This window comes from Spodoptera frugiperda, chromosome 8, assembly GCF_023101765.2.
Source record: "Spodoptera frugiperda isolate SF20-4 chromosome 8, AGI-APGP_CSIRO_Sfru_2.0, whole genome shotgun sequence".
NCBI lineage: Eukaryota > Metazoa > Arthropoda > Insecta > Lepidoptera > Noctuidae > Spodoptera > Spodoptera frugiperda.
This window is the reverse complement of record NC_064219.1, coordinates 2,817,128-2,835,171: the sequence shown is the minus strand read 5'-3', so window position 1 is coordinate 2,835,171 and position 18,044 is coordinate 2,817,128. Positions and strand designations below refer to the sequence as shown.

The 18,044-nt window shown below is 38.1% G+C and overlaps 1 protein-coding gene across 1 annotated transcript in view; it reads right to left on the bottom strand.

The window, feature by feature from the left end:
- Nucleotides 1–3,121: 3,121 nt before the first annotated feature.
- LOC118275787 (papilin-like) overlaps nucleotides 3,122–18,044 on the bottom strand; it is a 38,435-nt gene continuing 23,512 nt past the window's right edge. The window contains 15 exon segments of the mRNA XM_050695644.1: nucleotides 3,122–5,860; nucleotides 6,452–6,548; nucleotides 6,810–6,932; nucleotides 7,455–7,610; nucleotides 13,265–13,459; nucleotides 13,663–13,836; nucleotides 15,026–15,089; nucleotides 15,092–15,238; nucleotides 15,706–15,787; nucleotides 15,990–16,168; nucleotides 16,212–16,216; nucleotides 16,354–16,526; nucleotides 16,611–16,695; nucleotides 17,451–17,621; nucleotides 17,864–18,043. Coding sequence (XP_050551601.1) covers nucleotides 5,770–5,860; nucleotides 6,452–6,548; nucleotides 6,810–6,932; nucleotides 7,455–7,610; nucleotides 13,265–13,459; nucleotides 13,663–13,836; nucleotides 15,026–15,089; nucleotides 15,092–15,238; nucleotides 15,706–15,787; nucleotides 15,990–16,168; nucleotides 16,212–16,216; nucleotides 16,354–16,526; nucleotides 16,611–16,695; nucleotides 17,451–17,621; nucleotides 17,864–18,043 — 1,922 coding nt within the window. The 3' untranslated portion in view covers nucleotides 3,122–5,769.

The following is an 18,044-nucleotide window of genomic DNA, read 5'->3' as shown; positions in this document are numbered from 1 at the left end:
CCTCCGAAAAATAGCACATTAGTATATTATTGTAAATTAATTATTTCAACAATGTCATGAATATCCGCCATGTTTTAAAATTGCTCTTCGTTAAGTACTTTATAGAATCATTATAGGTAAATTAGTATTTGTAACAGTTTGTCCGGTAAGCACCTCTGTCCAGATAACTCTCCTCCATTTTAAAACAAATTAGGGTTCCCTTGAAGTCTGCCTGTTAATGATCGATTTTCCTTTTTTTAGGATTGAATTAACAAGATGGTCGTATTTCTGATACGACCATCTCTGATGTCGACTGTTTTTTGACAAAATCTTCTTTGATTTTACTTACAAATATGAGATGGCCTTGGACAAATACACATTTTGTGTTATCCGAAAGCTGCAATGGGTGTGGATTTCCAGTTTATATAAACAATATGTATAGACCTACTCATTTCGTTTGTAGTCAAGAAAACATAATAGTTTTATTGCATCAAATCTTTTTTTGGTTCCCGATTTGCTCCCAGTACAGTATATATGACCATTACATCGAGGATGAATGCACAATTTGTTACTGATTTTGTATCCACATATTTTTTAAACACACCCATAAGTACTTAATTTTTTAATGTTAAAATAATTTTATCGGATAATATTTTTTTTTGACATTTGTTATTTTTTTATAGTCAGTGGTCTCTGCGTTATTTAAATCGTATTCTTCTTCCCAATTTTCAACTTCTTTACTTTCTGAGTAGTGGGAAAAGGGTGAAAAAATATTATTGATCGCGGAACCCTCAATTACTTCACCTGTGTTTGCACTTGACGCGCTTGATTTATATCCCGATCCTGTTGTTTACTAGTAAAGTGATTGATCTACTATCTTATAAACTTTTTTGATCTTATAGCTGTCTTTTTAAGTACTATTAGACTAAAAAGAGTCTCGAGCAAGACTATGATGGCACAAACTTGTAATCGTTTCAGCTAAGTATGTTATAATATCATTTTCTCTCACAAAATGCTACTATAGGATTAAAATATTATTCAGGATTATTTAGTCTTACTTTAAACAATTATAGAAGACTTATTCCTTTAAGTGTCCTAAAAGATAATCTTATAGTTAACTAAAAGACTGAGGTATAAAGGCTATTACTCTTGAGTATATGTATGCTTGTGAAATGCTATTACTAGTAAAAATGTGCATAATTGTTTTAGAGTTCAGTCTTGTAGCGAACTGCAAGACCGAGATATAAAAACAAATGCACTTGAGTATGTTAAGGCTTGGCAAATGCTATTATAAGTTAAAAAGTCTATCGCAATGCCTTTACAAGAGCGTTATTAGTAGTGACAGACTTATAAGCTTTCTTTATAGGATTACTTTGCTTGTTGGGGGAGATCGTCCCGCGATCCCCGACGCCCGGAGTGTCTCTCGCGACGGTTCGGGCGTGAGGAGCTTCGTTCTCTCACGCGCCCCGCCTTAGCTAGCATGACTGCTTGGCAAAAAGAGGAGACGGCATCCCAGTCCCCCTCGCATCGTACCATGGCCTAAACCGGGCCGGGCGCGAGAGGTCGCCGTCACCGACCACATCCCTTAGGACACGGCGGTGTTCAGCCCATGTAGGGCACACCGCCACCGTATGCTCCACCGTGTCCTCCGGGCGGTCCTCGCAATGATGACCCCCGGGCGTTTCCTCCCGCCTAATCAAAAACAGGAACCTACCCAAACTTCCATGTCCGGTAAGCACCTGCGTCAGGCGGTAGGTGAGGACGCCGTGGTGCCTCTCTAGCCACTCCTCAAACAGGGGACTTACCGCTGCAATGACAGCGAGCCCAGATAAATGTGCCCTAGAAGGGCACTATTTAATATTCTAGTTCGGAATATGTGAAAGTGTAAAGCAAGTACAATTAACCTTGTTTGTGTGATTTCTAATTAATATAATCGTAAGACTGAGTTTAATATTATAAATAAATACCGGCTGATCAAAAAACATTGGGTTTATATTTATTTTATTACTTTCACCAATATGTATCGTGAATTATTAATAATTACTACAAAAAGTGATAAATTTCGATCGATTATTCACATTTACCAAAACATGAGGTTATTATTAATAATTTTGTAAAATTATTAATAATTGTCAATTGTCAATTAATCAGATTTACCGTAACAAATATAATCGTAAGACTTTGTTTAATATTATAAACAAATACCGGCTGATCAAAAAACATTGGGTTTATATTTATTTTATTACTTTCTCCAATATGTGTCGTGAATTATTAATAATGACTACTAAAAGTAATAAATTTCGATCGATTATTCACATTTACCAAAACGTGTAATTATTATTAATAATTTTCAATTAATCAGATTTCCCGTTACATATATAACTTATTGTTTTAATTTTTGTATTCTAAGAATATATAATGATTTGTATCGCTGTATGCTCTATAAGAGTAGTCGGAGGCGGCTGAACTATACGAAGGATAAATTGTATAACTCGTTTGGTAGTAAATTATGTACAGGCCTAGCCACCTCTTCGAGCATTGTCGGTCGGGGTCGGTGGGGTGACGTTTGTGGATGTATGTGTGTATATAGATAAATCACCAGTAGACTCGTGTGTTTCTCGCTGTACTTTCATTGTCAGGTAAGTTGGACGTAGGAACTTTATTGTTACATTTGATTGTGAATTTCGGAATGTAAATAAAAATTTATGTTATCGCAATGTTTTTCTTTTGTTGACGCCACGTCTGCCCGGGTATATTTATGACAAATTGTAATTTATTTAGATTATGTTGTGTTGTGTTCGAGACTAAGCTTGACTTGTTCTATATATTGCTGGGGTCCAACGAGCCTCGCCCTCACTCTGTCTATACTTATCTATACTAATATTATAAAGCTGAAGAGTTTGTTTATTTGATTGTTTGTTTGTTTGTTTGAACGCGCTAATCTCTGGAAATACTGGTCCGAATTGAATAACTCTTTTTGTGTTGGATAGTGCATTTATCGAGGAAGGCTATAGGCTATAAAACATCACGCTATGACCAATAGGAGCCGAGCAGAGCGGGTGAAACCGCGCAGAAGTAGCTAGTGTCATATATTCAGCTTTGTATTTAATTCTGACGAGCGGTAATATAATTAAACAGAACATTTTGCTAATACGTTTTTTATTGTCCATCTATTTACATCGTCACAATTATAGAAAAGGATTCCACTTAAACAAATTATTATGACTGTCAACTAGCCACCCTACGAGCTAAACATTCACTTTATTAGACAACTTATTGTATAAATAATTTATTTACTATAATATTCTTTCTGACTAACTAACTATAGAAATTGTAAAATTACTCAAAATATTCCATCACAGATGGAGTTTGTGACATATTTAAAAATATTTATTTACATAAAAATAGTTTTGTTCAATTATACCTATCTACATTAAATCTATTGGTATGATTGCGTGTTTCGTACATGCGCGCTGTGGAGCGCCGTGGGGCGCTGCACACGAGTAACATTCTATTGAAATGTCTAAAGAAGTAAATGTCAAATGTCTAAAGAAGTCTGTAATCGTGCCTATATTTAAAAGTGGGAATAAAGAGGATGCCTCTAATTACCGACCTATAGCTATGCTTCCAATCTTGTCAAAAATATTTGAAAGGATAATAAACAATAATCTCAGGGACAAAAATATCCTTTCCAAAAATCAATATGGCTTTAGGAAAGGTATCTCAACCACTGATTGTCTACATAGTTTTAGCGAATTCATTGTTGACAAATTGGATAATAAGAAAAAATGTTTGACTATATTTTTAGATTTGCAAAAGGCTTTTGATACAGTCTGTCCACGACTCTTGGTAGATAAATTAGAAAAACTGGGTATTAGGAATAATCAACTAGCTCTTTTTCAAAATTATTTAGAAGATCGTACCCAAATGGTTCGAATAGGAAACACATCAAGTACAGAAAATGACATTAACATGGGTGTGCCTCAAGGCAGTATTTTAGGCCCAACTCTATTCCTTTGTTATATTAATGACTTATGTAATTTAAATATTAACAACTGTCAAATACTATCATATGCAGATGACACCACACTAACCTTTTTCGGAGACACTTGGGACGAGACATTTAGCTCTGCTCAAAATGGCTTTAATATAGTTACTCACTGGCTCGCTATCAATAAGTTAACATTAAATGCAGCCAAAACTAAGTACATCACTTACTCAATACACAATTTCACATCCATCCCTAATAACTTTAATATTTACGCTCATTCTTGTCACTCCTCTGTTTTTAATTGTTCCACTTGTCCAAATATATCCAAAACCGACACAATAAAATACTTAGGCATAACAATCGATCAAAATTTAACTTTCAAAAAACATATTTTTAACTTAACGCAAAAGACTAGAAAACTTATTCATATTTTTAAAAACCTTAGACATGTTACATGCTGGAAAATAATAAAAACTGTGTATAAATCACTCTGTCAATCTATTCTCTGTTATGGCATTTCTATCTGGGGTGGCTCCCATAAATCTCACTTCCTTACAGTCGAAAGAGGCCAACGATTAAATCTAAAAGTAGCACTATCCAAACCCAGACTGTACCCAACTACTTCATTGTATAAAGACAGCAACGTCCTTACAGTTAGACAACTCTATATACTTGACATCATCCTTAAAAAGCACACATCTATTGATCTCCCTTCAATCCGAAACAAACAAAACAAAAGAAGATACTTTGACGTTTGTAATCCAGTTCCAGTCCATACATCCTTTGCACAAAAATTCCTCAACTATAGAAGCAATAATTTATATAATAAAGTAAACAAAAAACTTGAAATCGTCAAACTGTCCAAATTAGAATGTAAAAAAAAAGTTACTCAGTTCGTAATCTAGTTCTTTTAGAACTAGACAGAACAACTACTCACTACTTTATGCTAGCGCATGTCATTGGTCACACATTCTCACAACATGGTATACATGCATGCGTACATCACTTCACACACAAATATGTATCACTTTTCACCACATACACACGCACGCGCGCGCGCGCACACACACACATACACACACACACATACACACACACACACACACCCACCCACACACCCACACACACACACACACACACACACACACACACACATACAGATTGGTACTTTTTAAATTTTTAAATTTTATTATTAATATTTTTTTCTATCTTTTTGTTTAGAAGAAGTTTTAGTTTTGTTTATTGAATTTACTTTCATATAAATTTATATAATTTATAAAATAATAGTCCATATCCGTGAGGGAAAGGCCAGGAGCCCATAGTACAGGTTTTCCTAGTTTGGGTTCCTGAATCCCACCACTTGTTATTTCAATTGTTTTAAACCTGGTCGTGTAACTTGCTACAGAATTTATTATATTATTAATTATTATTTAAGCTTAGTTTTTAAGACCAATGTCTGTATAAATATGGTGGAAAATAAATAAATTTTATTATTATTTTTTTTTATTACATTATGGCACATGAAACAATAACGAATGTACCAGGACTAGCGACCGACAGGAGAGTGGGTAACGAAGTAAGATACACGTACAACTAATCACCTTTGCAGTTAGCACAACTAACTGTAAAGACAATACACAGACGGCAGCATGTGATGCTGTTCAAGTCATTGGCATTCATTCATTAACATTTCAACTTAACTTTACATGATTAAGTAGTGTTGAGTATTATTTCTATCCTAACGTCGCTGTCGGTCGCGTCTGGCCGCACTTATACTATGTACGGTGCTGCGCAGCCGTCTACTTCTTCTTCATCAAGGGCTGGTCTGCTTGAACCTCTGCCTCCTGAGGGTCGAGCTGGCCTGCCTCCACGCACGACTTACAACAGAACCTGGGAATAAAGCAATATGTTATTGGATTGCTCATGATATATGCTCATTCTAATTGTTATTTATTTTGAAAAACAATAATATTTTAGATAAATAATATAGTAAGTGAAGGCAAACAATACAGATAACAGACTACAAACTATAGCAGCTGTTTTAAAATGATTCAGTGCATCATAAGTACATAGTCACATTATTGAACTACCTACATTCATCTATTAGGTCAATTGATTGGTCGATTGATCTAATCTTAAGATTATATTGGACCGATAACTCTATTGAGTGGTCGCAAGTACCCACGACAAAGTGTAAGGGTTCGATTCCCGAATCGGATCACGATATTAGGTTCGTTCATCTTTTACATTTTTTTTGTAATACCAGAGTCTAGAATTCTGAAGTAGAGTATGATAGGTACCGTACAACAAGGTGAATAGGGACACGAATGGGGTGAATAGATGTTAAAATATTTTCCCAATATTTATTCACCCCTCTTCTGTAGGTATTCACCTCGTTTTACTGTTAATTTGTAAAGGTTCTCTACCTATTACTTATAAATCGTAGATAAAATGCGTGTCCGTCAATCCCACTATACTTACTTGGAATAATACTTGTGCCTGCAGAACTTGCTGCGCGCGATCAGGTCGCAGTTGGCGAAGAACGGATTGTCCGTGCATTTAGCTGGTACCAGTTGCTCTGTGGACAGACAAAATGGTGTCATTTAAAGCTAATTTAGCTTTACTTATTGTAGCACCTGCCTTACAGTCAGTTCCTGATAGCTGTGGACAATATTTTAATGGAAATTCTCTAGTATTTATCAAAACTTTGAGATATTCTTCCGTACGAAGAAAAGTGTGATTACATGTTTTTCTTGACTGCATGCAAAATGTTTTGTAAAATTGAGGATGGGTGTTATACGTGCAAGTGGGTAAATGTGTTCATGTGTTCAATACTTACGCTGTACGGTGATCTGCGCAGTGGCAGTCTGCGAGCTGTAGGAGTTGCTGGCGTGGCACGCGTACAGCCCGCTGTCTGCGACTGTCACCTGCAGCACTGTCAGCCGGGAGACCACCTCGCTACCTGCAGGCGAAACATTCATGAATAAATTGTCGTGGAGGTGGGAGCGGGTTCCAAACCTAGGAACCTACCATTGGCAAAGTACCAATGTCACTTCTTCCGAGTTATATGTACTTTCTAAGATTATTTAGACGCCACTGACAAACGGTGAAGGAAAATATAGAGAGGAAACCTGGGCTTATAATTTCTAAATATAAGTAAGTTTGTAATTGCCAAACCGCATTGAGCAAGCGTGTAATAAATAAATATCCTTCCATTAGAATCGAATTGCTAAACAGATTTGGTTGGCATATGGCATTATATTTCTAGAAGTATTTCGTGATATAGGATACATTTCTTCAAGATATTAGATACATTCGTGTTCTAATAAAATGAAACCACTAGTATTTAGTAAAAAATACTATAAAATCTTAAGCAACAGCTTCTTTTGTCATACCAACCATGTGTTTGCCCCACCAACCGTGCAGTCGTAAAGGCTTATTAAACCAACTTGATGATTTGTTTGGTAAAATGATCAGAACTTACCAGTAATACGAATCCTTTCGCTCTGCTGTAGACGTTCGTCGCCCTTCGTCCAATAGACGTCGGGTGCCGGGAACCCATCCACTTCGCACGTCAGCTCCAGGCTTGTGCCCACGTTGAGTGTTGAGTACGGGGAGGACATGTGCGCGCTCACCGGCACTACACACACAATATTATACATTTTAAAAATAGTTTTATAAAAGCTTTGTACTATTTTGATAGGTAAGTATGAAATAGATCTACTCAGATCCAATATAATTGTTACAATCATCTATATATATAACTAGCTGTGCCCGCGACTTCGTCCGCGTGAAATAGTTATTTTAGGCATTATATTTATTTTTGCAAACAACTTTCTCAGCTTCATAAATTATAGCTGTTACCCACGGTTAATTTGTGCATTGAAAATTCGTGATAGCACTGGATTATGATTATAAGGAACAATCCACACTCATTTCTATACTATATGTGTTTCCACTGTTTTCCGGAAACCTGCGCCTATAGGTTGGGTAACCGCCACCCCGGTTTGTGTTTCAGAAATAAAATTCCTAGGGTACTTTTTAGATGAGCTCGCTACATACGCGTTATAGCAGTGGTAAGTCCCCTCTTGGAAGAGTGGCTTGAGAGGCGTCACGGCGTCCTCACCTACCGCCTGACGCAGGTACTTACCGGACACGGAAGTTTCGGTTGGTACCTGTTTCGAATTCGGCGGGAGGAAACTCCCGGGTGTTTCGACTGGGTGTCGTCATTGCGAGGACCGCCCGTAAGATAAGGTGGAGCATACAGTGGCGGTGTGCATTGCATGTCTTGAGCATCGCCATGTCCTTAGGGATGTGAATGGCGACGGTAACCTCTCACGTCCGGCTCTAATTCAGGCGAAGCAGTCATCCTAGCTAAGGAGGCGGCGGAGCGCGTGAGGGAACGATCCTCATCACGCCCCAGCCGCCGCAGAAGACACTCCGGGCGTCGAGGATCGCGTGACGATCCCCGGCCACCGTAAGCGCGGGTCTGCGGACGGCAAGTAAGAGTAGCTCGTCGCCCGATCAAAATCAGACCCGTGCCTACCGTGCGTCGCGTTCTGTGCGCGCCTCAAAGAGCCAGGCCACTACAGATGGGACCCAATAGGGCTGATGCCCGATCCGGTGCTGTAGACAACGTAAAAGAATTCCGGGGCCCCGGCTCAAATCAGAACGGGGTGATTTTTACACTCCTTCTCGCTTCACCCAAGGCAGGAGTAGCCAACGGATGATTTTCCCCCCTCAAAAAAAAGAGTACTTTCTAGAACAAAAGTTTTCTTTCATAAATGGTGACGCAAGGTTATGAAATCCTTAAAGACCATATTTTTATACCCTATCATATTTTTATGACAATTAATTGAAGAATTTGATTTTTTTGTTTGTCAAATGTTTCAGCCGATATTATTGCACTACACTTAGAAATCTTGTTGTACTTTGTTAGACAGCCACAATAAAATGTGGGCGTGTGGTAAACCGCTTTTTTGCCATTCTACGCTGTGATAAAAAAATGTTTTACTTCGTTAGTAAGACTATAATTTTTTTGAGTATAGTTACACCAGGCTCCGCGTCGTTCGCAAACAATGCCTCTCCTCCTGGCAGCGTCGTGTTTCGCACATCATGCGGCGCGGGTGAATTTTATATCGGAGTTATTTTAAAATTGTAATATCTTCTAAGATGTTTATTGAAGTTTAGTGATGTCAAAGACAATTTTGTTCACAATTAAATACTCTTAATGAACAACAGATTTATTTGGACTAGTGGTCGCCTTGTGGTTGAAATTCAACCATATACGATTTAATTTACAATAACACTTAAAATACGTACAAGGATAATTTTTATTTAACTCAAACTCAAACAAACTCTTTTATAAAACTCTATTCATATGAGACGTCAATATCATCGCAATGTCTATCGATTTTGACGTTTTGTCAAATACGATCAGATACTATGCATGTGTGTGTAATGTTTTATTTATTAATTTAATGTACTTTATAAGCATTATTTTTGAAAAATATTAGCGTCCTGCACTTCTCCTACACATAAACTATAAGTGTACCAAATTTTATGCTCCTACGTCCGCGCAATTTTCGTAAAAAGTGGTCCAAAGTTTTTGCATCACGTATTAATATATAGATAAAGATTAATTTTTTTTTCGTTAATACTACTCTTAACAAATAATGCATTAATTTCGACCCAGTTTGATTACCATAAAAACGATTCTAGTTAGTTAATCCTAAAAGATAGACATATACTGTCGCGGACTTTTTTAGATAATTTTAAGAGGAATAATTCTTTCATACATATGATTTTCATATCTTGAACCATTTTCGCAGCGCACGCAACGGAAGCCCTCAAGAATTAATAATTTCCCCCGTTTTGTCCACATTTTCCTTTATTTCTTCGCTCCTAATAGTTATAGCGTGATGTTTTATAGCCTATAGCCTTCCTCGATAAATGGACTATCCAACACAAAAAGAATTATTCAAATCGGACCAGTAGTTCCGGAGATTAGCGCGTTCAAACAAACAAACAAACAAACAATCAAACAAACTCTTCAGCTTTATAATATTAGTATAGACTAGCTTTTGCCCGCGACTTCGTTCGCGTGGAATAGTGACTTCCGGCAAATTTTTGGTTTTAACCACAAAGTTCCCGATCTCGCGGGATCTCTTCAAAAATCAACATAATGAGCTCTGCGTTTGAGTTTAATAGATGTATACTCACTTAGGGCATTGAAAAAATAGTTTAAAAACGGACTTAAACTGAATAAATATTATAATCTTTCCGAACTTAAGATGAAAACTAAAGAAAGCTACGAATTACAAATTTATAACAATTAAAAAAATATATTACAACCTATCCTCTATGCTATAATAACCAAGCTTAAACTAAATAATTTAAAAGAAACGACTTAAATCTAATCTAATTAATTTATAAATTAGACTTACAATTTTATTAAAAAAACTAACTACAGTAACTACTAATAATCGATAATATCAAACTAAACCTACGTTAAATAGTTTAACCAGAAAACCCAACAAATAAACTTATTAATTGACGAATACAACGAAACCAATTTAGAATATACGAAACAGCAGGACCACTACAGACAAATAATCATACGACTGATAATACACTTTTTCTACGATAGTACCGAAGCGCTCGGCCGATACCCAACCAAATGAATGTAACGAAACCATAGCACGATCTATTTCGATCTATCGAGGATAAAGACAACTTGGATTATTTATTTATACTCCGTTCGGGCATTTTCTTTGTACTAAAAGTTTAATTATATTGATTTTTTTTTTCATACCTTTTTACTATTTATTTACTTTTTTCGATGAATTAAAACAATAACATAAACCGAAGTTGTGTAACGATCGACATCTGGGGGCACGGTAGTTGCCCGCCAAGTTGAGCAAAAAAAGCGGCACGGCCGTACCATCCTTTTCTCGAAGCAATTCGGGCCTTTTTCGACCCCCTATAATTCGGTTGTGGATAAAGCAAGAAACCTGAATCTTCAGTAACTAATCCGGCATTGTATAAACACGGAATATTTAAAATTTCAGTCAATTTGAACCAGTAGTTTAAGAATGACAACTTGTTAAAGTTTCTAAATTTTGTCACTCACTGACTCACCGATCATCAAAAGTCCAAGGCACTTCTAGCAGACTTAGAAGCTTCATATTTGGAATACATATAGAGTTTAGTGTCTTAATCATGGGAAAACTTAAATATTTTGTAATTTCGGTCCAGTTTTCCAAATACACCAACTGCATCAATAACTTTGTAATCCCATATAAATATATGGGATTACAAAGTTATTTATGCAGTTGGTGGTTGGTGGTGGTTATAAATTTAACTCTACAAAAAGAAGTGAGATCCCATCAAAAACATCCTGTAAAAAACCCAAGTCTCGCAGCTCAGTCTTTCTACCGTCAAAAGTTGTGAGATCCATGTAATACCAAGTCGGTTAATCTATTTAGTGTCTACTTGAAGGACCTTCTGTCTTAAGTTATTACATAAGTTATTATCATGCCAATATTAAAAATATTTAACGTTTTAAACAAATAGATCGACTTGGACATCGCATGAAAACAAAATGAATATTACAATATTATATTAGATTCTTTAGTCTCTCGCGCCTCACGCGATTGAAACTCTCGTTCCTGTTGGTCGCTGGCCCGTCGTGCTGTGTAGTGTGATACATACTAATAATCAAATCAAGCGATGTCCAAGTCGATCTATTTGTTTAAAACGTTAAATATTTTTAATATTGGCATGATAATAACTTATGTAATAACTTAAGACAGAAGGTCCTTCAAGTAGACACTAAATAGATTAACCGACTTGGTATTACATGGATCTCACAACTTTTGACGGTAGAAAGACTGAGCTGCGAGACTTGGGTTTTTTACAGGATGTTTTTGATGGGATAGAATTATCTATACTCCGTTAGAGCGTTTTCTTTGTACTAAAAGTTGTATTATATTTTTCATTGCTTTTTACTATTTTGTAAAAACAAATTTCCAATGAATTAAAACAATAACATGAACTGAACAATTGTAATGACACCATTGCGCGATCAACGCCATCTATCTACGGAGTATAGGAATAGATGGCGCTGTATGTCCGGAATAAATTTATTTTTTATTTTTTGATTTTTGAAATAAAAACTATCCTATGTCCTTTCTAAGGTTCTAAACTATATCTGTACCAAATTTCAACCAAATCCGTCAAATAGTTGCGGAGATTAATGGTATAAGCATAGAATAGTGTTCGACGTGATTCTTTAATTTGACATAACTTTTTTATTTATGAACCGATTGACATGAAACAAACACTAAATGTTAGTTGAAGCATACCACAATATATTCGTGAAAACCGCATCCAACTCGGATCAGCCGTTTCTGAGATTAGCGCGCATAGACAAACAGACAAACAGACAAAAAAAAAGTTAATTACATTTTTGGGTTCGACATCGACATAACAATAACCCCTGCTATTTTTTTTATATTTATTTTCAATGTACAGACAGCACTTTTCTACGATTTTATTATATGTATAGATGAACAATTCATTATAAATACGTCAACGCACAAACCCTGAAATAAAAATCGTGCAAAAAAGAAAATAAAGGTTGTAAGTCAAAGTCAAAATCATTTATTTCAAATAGACCAGGAAGGCACTTTTGAACGTCAAAGCAAATATAATAATATTAATAACGTCTGTCTTTCGGTCAGTCCTCTAGTGAAGATATTTGCTCGTTCCAAAGTGTAGATTCCTATGGAGAAGAACGGATAAAAAACTCCATAGGTTGCTCTTTTTCAATCAGATTTACAATACAATTCTTGGTTACATTGTTTTGATTACTTCAACTATGTGAGAACAATGTAAAACGAATATACAGTCAAAGCGACAGAAAAAGAAAATAACCTAGAGGTCAATAAAAAAATAATGTAATATAGACAAGCAGACAAGCGTGCTAGTAAGTAGTGGAAACGAAGCATAACCATTCGACGTCATAGTTGACAACGAGCGCCTTCACAGGGACAACCATGGAGCTGCGAGCGATCCGCGCATGGACGACATTGATGGACAGCAAGCTTTGGGACTTGGACTCGTCAACTATCCCCACAAATACACTTAGTTTAGGTACTTTGCAGGTACACCCACTGTTTTGTATTCACAGACAGCTTATGACAGCTTCTTGATAAGAATTATTGATCTGTTGCTATAAGCAGAAGGTTTGCGACAAATCTGTCGTATTCGGAGGGAAGCTGTGTTAAGTACCATCGCGGCCGCTCGTACGCGACAGTCCGCAGACGTCCGCACACTCTTCGTAGGAGCGGAAGTTGTTGTAGTTGCCGCCGCAGCCGAGGTACGCGAACACGACGCAGTCGACGTGCGCTACGCTGTAGTGCCAGCGCTGCGCCGCCGCGACCCCGCAGCTCTCGCCCGTGTCGACCGCCTGCAGGCACTCCGGCGCTGCCCCGCCGCAACAAGCGGTTACACACTACGTTAGCGAGCTCTACTGCCGGGGAAGCTTGTGGCCGTCTTATAATGACACTCATGCTCCGATTGCGAGTTAGACAAGTAAAGTTGGAATGAAGAAATTAATAGACAGAAGTAGAGTGCGTTAATCTGTTAATCCCATCACTAGAGCGGAGAAGAATGTCGGCAGTACGTACCAGGTCCGGTGCCTCCACACACACTCTCACACTCCTCGACGTTGGAGAACCGGTTGGGTCCGCCATTGCAGCCGCCGTACGCGTACGGTTGACAGGAGCCGGATATGTCGTCCCAATAGATCTTGGGGATGGAAGCGCGGCATGGACCCGGGTCCAGGCGAGCGCCACACACATCTTAGTAGACAAAAGTAGATGGATCAGATTTATTGATACAAACCTTGCGATTAAACACTCCTATAGTTTGTTTCGCAACTGGAACGCGTGCAGTTGTCTGTAGAGCCTATAGACAGACTGCTGAATGCGTAGATGGTGATATTCACATTTTTTTCGTGTTGGTCATCTCTCAGTACGACTATCTATCCTCGACGTATTCAAATTTTATCTTGTATCATTTGCCCGATACTTTACCCGAATTACTTTTTTTTTGTCACAGTTCGTCTGAATAAATGAAAGTATATCTGTTACGGTGAATCTGATTAATTGAAAATTATTAATAATTTTACAAAATTATTAATAATTTTACAAAATTATTAATAATAACCACACGTTTTGGTAAATGTGAATAATCGATCGGAATTTATTACTTTTAGTAGTGATTATTAATAATTCACGACACATATTGGTGAAAGTAATAAAATAAATATAAACCCAATGTTTTTTGACCAGCATGTATTTAGTTATATAATATTAAACACAGTCTTACGATTATATTTATTAGAGATCACACAAACAAGGTTACTTGTACTTGCTTTAAACCGAAAGGACAACAAATTCACATATTCTGAACTAGAATATTAAATAGTGCCCTTCTACGTTTATCTGGGCTCGCTGTCATTGCAGCGGTAAGTCCCCCCTGATTGAGGAGTGGCTAGAGAGGCGCCATGGCGTCCTCACCTACCGCCTGACGCAGGTGCTTACCGGACATGGGAGTTTGGGTAGATTCCTGTTTCTGATTGGGCGGGAGGAAAAGCACGGGTGTCATTACTGCGAGGACCACCCGGAGGACACGGAACAATTATTGTTTCATTAACAAACTAAAAGCAATAATCAACAATCATATTTGGTTTGCCTGTAAATCTTCTGTAGCACCTATAAGTATTACCATAGAATTAAACAAATATTTGTTGTGCAAGTACAATATATTGCCGTTTAAATTGAAATAAAAATAACATCTTGACCACTTATTACAATTATCACTACTAGGGTAAAATTATTAATAAAAACCGACAGTTGTGATTAATTTATCACTTTAACCTCGAGTTTCGGTAATTATGTATTATTAAAAATAGATCATTATTAATAATTTACAATTATTCACTCTTACCGTAACATATCTAATTTCCTTTTTTAGGATCTTTCTCACCTAGTCCGCGGAAGGCACCGCAGGTCCTCTCACACTCCTCCTCCGTTATGGTTTTATGAGAAAGTTACTGTAGGAGTTTGGATGTTCACAACCTCCGAAGCCGCTGACGAGGCACCGTCGACTCTCCGCGTCGTAGTAGAACACTGTCACGTTGTTGCCGCATGGTTCCAGTGAAGTTGGGGTCTTGCATTCTGGTTCTGCTTGCGGCTGCGGCTGTGAAGAGCAATGAGCATTAACCCTTTGAAAACAGCCCCTCGATCAATAAAATAGTACTCATTATTGATCAATTACGACGTCACTCCTTTCCCGAGTATCAAATGTTCCACATATCTACTTCCTTATTAACTAATTTTGGCGTATTATACATCGTACCAAGACCAAGTCTATTAATTCATTACTCCTTAAAGTCCGTTAAGATATTAAAAACTATTCGAAGTATTGTAAAATGGACTGCATTAAGAGTTTTTTTTTGAGGGGGAAAATCATCCAATGACTTCTCCCGCCTTGGGCAAGGCGAAAGGGAGTGTCAGACTCTTACTGACTAAAAACCACCCCGTTCCTTCTCCCTCTGGTCCTGCTTGTGGTGGTGGTTCAACAGGCCTGCTTTTCGACCCGAAGCCCCGGTAAACCCGCTAGGTAGTCCGCAGCTCCGGATCAAGAGACATTAATGTATTACTTACTGGTGGTTGTGGGGCTACTGTGGTAGTGGTGCGCAGCTCAGGACGCTTGCAGCGAGACTCACAGTCACGTCGAGTCTCGAATCTACGAAAAATGTACGTCATTAATGCACATATACCTAGCAGCACTATATAGTTCCCCAATCTGACATATTTTAATAAACGATTACCTCTATTATTTTATTATAAAGCGTTGCTTTTAGTAGCTTTTGTGTTCTTTGTATATTATAACAATGTTCTACAAATGACCCTGTGTCCATGGTCCATGGTCGTTGTAATGTCCTTACCTGTTGGCATTACCGCCGCAGCCGGTGAACGCGAACTGGTTACATTGGTCGTAAGCTGGGTCGTAGTACCACTGTCGGATGTAGTCACTACAGGTGCCCGCCTCAAGAGGGAGTACGCAAGGATCAGCTGTATCAGAGAGTATGAATTCGATTGAGAAGTAGGTTACAGTCGTCACAATCTAAGAGACAAACTCTTGTATAAGTTTATCTCTGGAGGAAGCAAATATCTGAGAACATAAACTTCATTCCTGTATCTCGTCTCCACGTAAGTACAGTAACATCTTGTCAGGCCGTCCGCTCGCTTTGATTATCACTGACGGTAAACAATTCACATGCGAATTATTTCGGATATGTTGACACTCACCAGGCGTGGATGGTTCCTCTGGACCTGCTTGCGGTCGTGGTTCAACAGGTCTGACTGTGGTGGTGGTGGTGGTAGTGGTGGTCCTAAGCTCTGCGCACGAGTTCTCACACTCTGCTTCGGTGGCAAAGTTGTTCTCGTTACCGCCGCAACCACCGTAGTAGAACTGACGACATCTGTGACGTGGGTGTCGTGACATTTTCAAATCTTTCTTGCATATACATGTAAAGTACAATTTATAAAATTCCAAATTTCTTTACCTCTTGAACGTGGTGTCAAAGAACCACCGTTCCCTGTAGTTGGAGCACTGACCGGTTTCGGCGGGCAGCGTGCATTTATCGGGCACTGAAGCATACAACACGATTAATTCGGTACAATTATTGCTATAACGATTAAAAATGGATCACATTTAGTAGAACGACACCAAAGTCGAAGTCAAAATTATTTATTAAAAATAGACCGGGGAGGCACTTTTGAACGTAATTGAGCAAATATTAAAAACTATAAAAAAATGTCTGTCTGTCGGCCATCTAATTCGGTTATAAACTCAACCATATTATAATAAGTATGTAATGTACTCTTGATCAAGTGTTAGGTGAGTCCGATGTAATCAATTATTATACCATCCCATACCTACATGTGTTTTTTTCAAGGGGGAAAATCAACCAATGATATCTCCCGCCTTGGGTGAGGAGGGAGGGAGTGTCAGACTCTTACTGACTAAAAACCATCATTGGGTAATGATTATTCCCCACAATGCACCAACATAAAAACTGAGTGAATAGAAACAAGCAAGCATGCAATCGTGACAAGCACATACAACAGATATTTATCACAACAAACACGTTGAAACTGTTCCCTTAATCATTCGTTTATTCAGTCCGTAACTTACCGCTGGTAGTACGTGGTGCGAGGTAGAATATGTCAAAACACATTGATATTGTGCATTCGGTTTGTTCTTATAAAAAAGAGCTGTTCTCTGTACAATGTCCTGTTGTAAAACTTACAAAACACAAGCTCGCCGTTGAAGAATAAAGAACCAAACACTCGAAGGAACAAATTTGTCACTTTTTCATTGTTTAAGGCGATATTGAACTAACCGTAAGCGGCAGGACAGGTCTGTTCACAAGCCTCCCTGGACGGGAACCTGTTGTTGTTGCCTCCACATCCGCTGTAGTAGAATGGTACGCAGCGGTTTTTTGACACACTGAACGACCAGAGAGCTTCCTTATTGTCACAAGAGCCTGCTTCTTGTGACTCTGCGCATTGAGCTGTTTCCAAACCCATTGTTAGTGACACATTGTTAGAAGATCGATAAGACAAACAGCAATGCTTTTACAAACCATGCAAGTTAAGAAAAATACCTAATCTACCTACTTTAAAACTAAATACTCCATAAAATTGGAGTACAAGCCAAGCCAACTTGATGCAAAAATGGAAGATTTCTAACTCAATTAGTACTGTTTTCCATCAAACACAATTAGATAGACTACAGACGGTTTTCATTGCTTACGTGGTTGTGACCCTGGTGGGTTGCAGCGCATCCGACAAGCGGCCTCGGTATTGAACCGGTTGGAGTTGCCCTCACATCCTCCCCATATAAACTGCTCGCAGCTGCGGGTGGCAGGGTTGAAGCCCCAGCGACTGAAGTTGCCGGCACACGAGCCCTGCTCTATCGGCAGGTCGCATTGCCC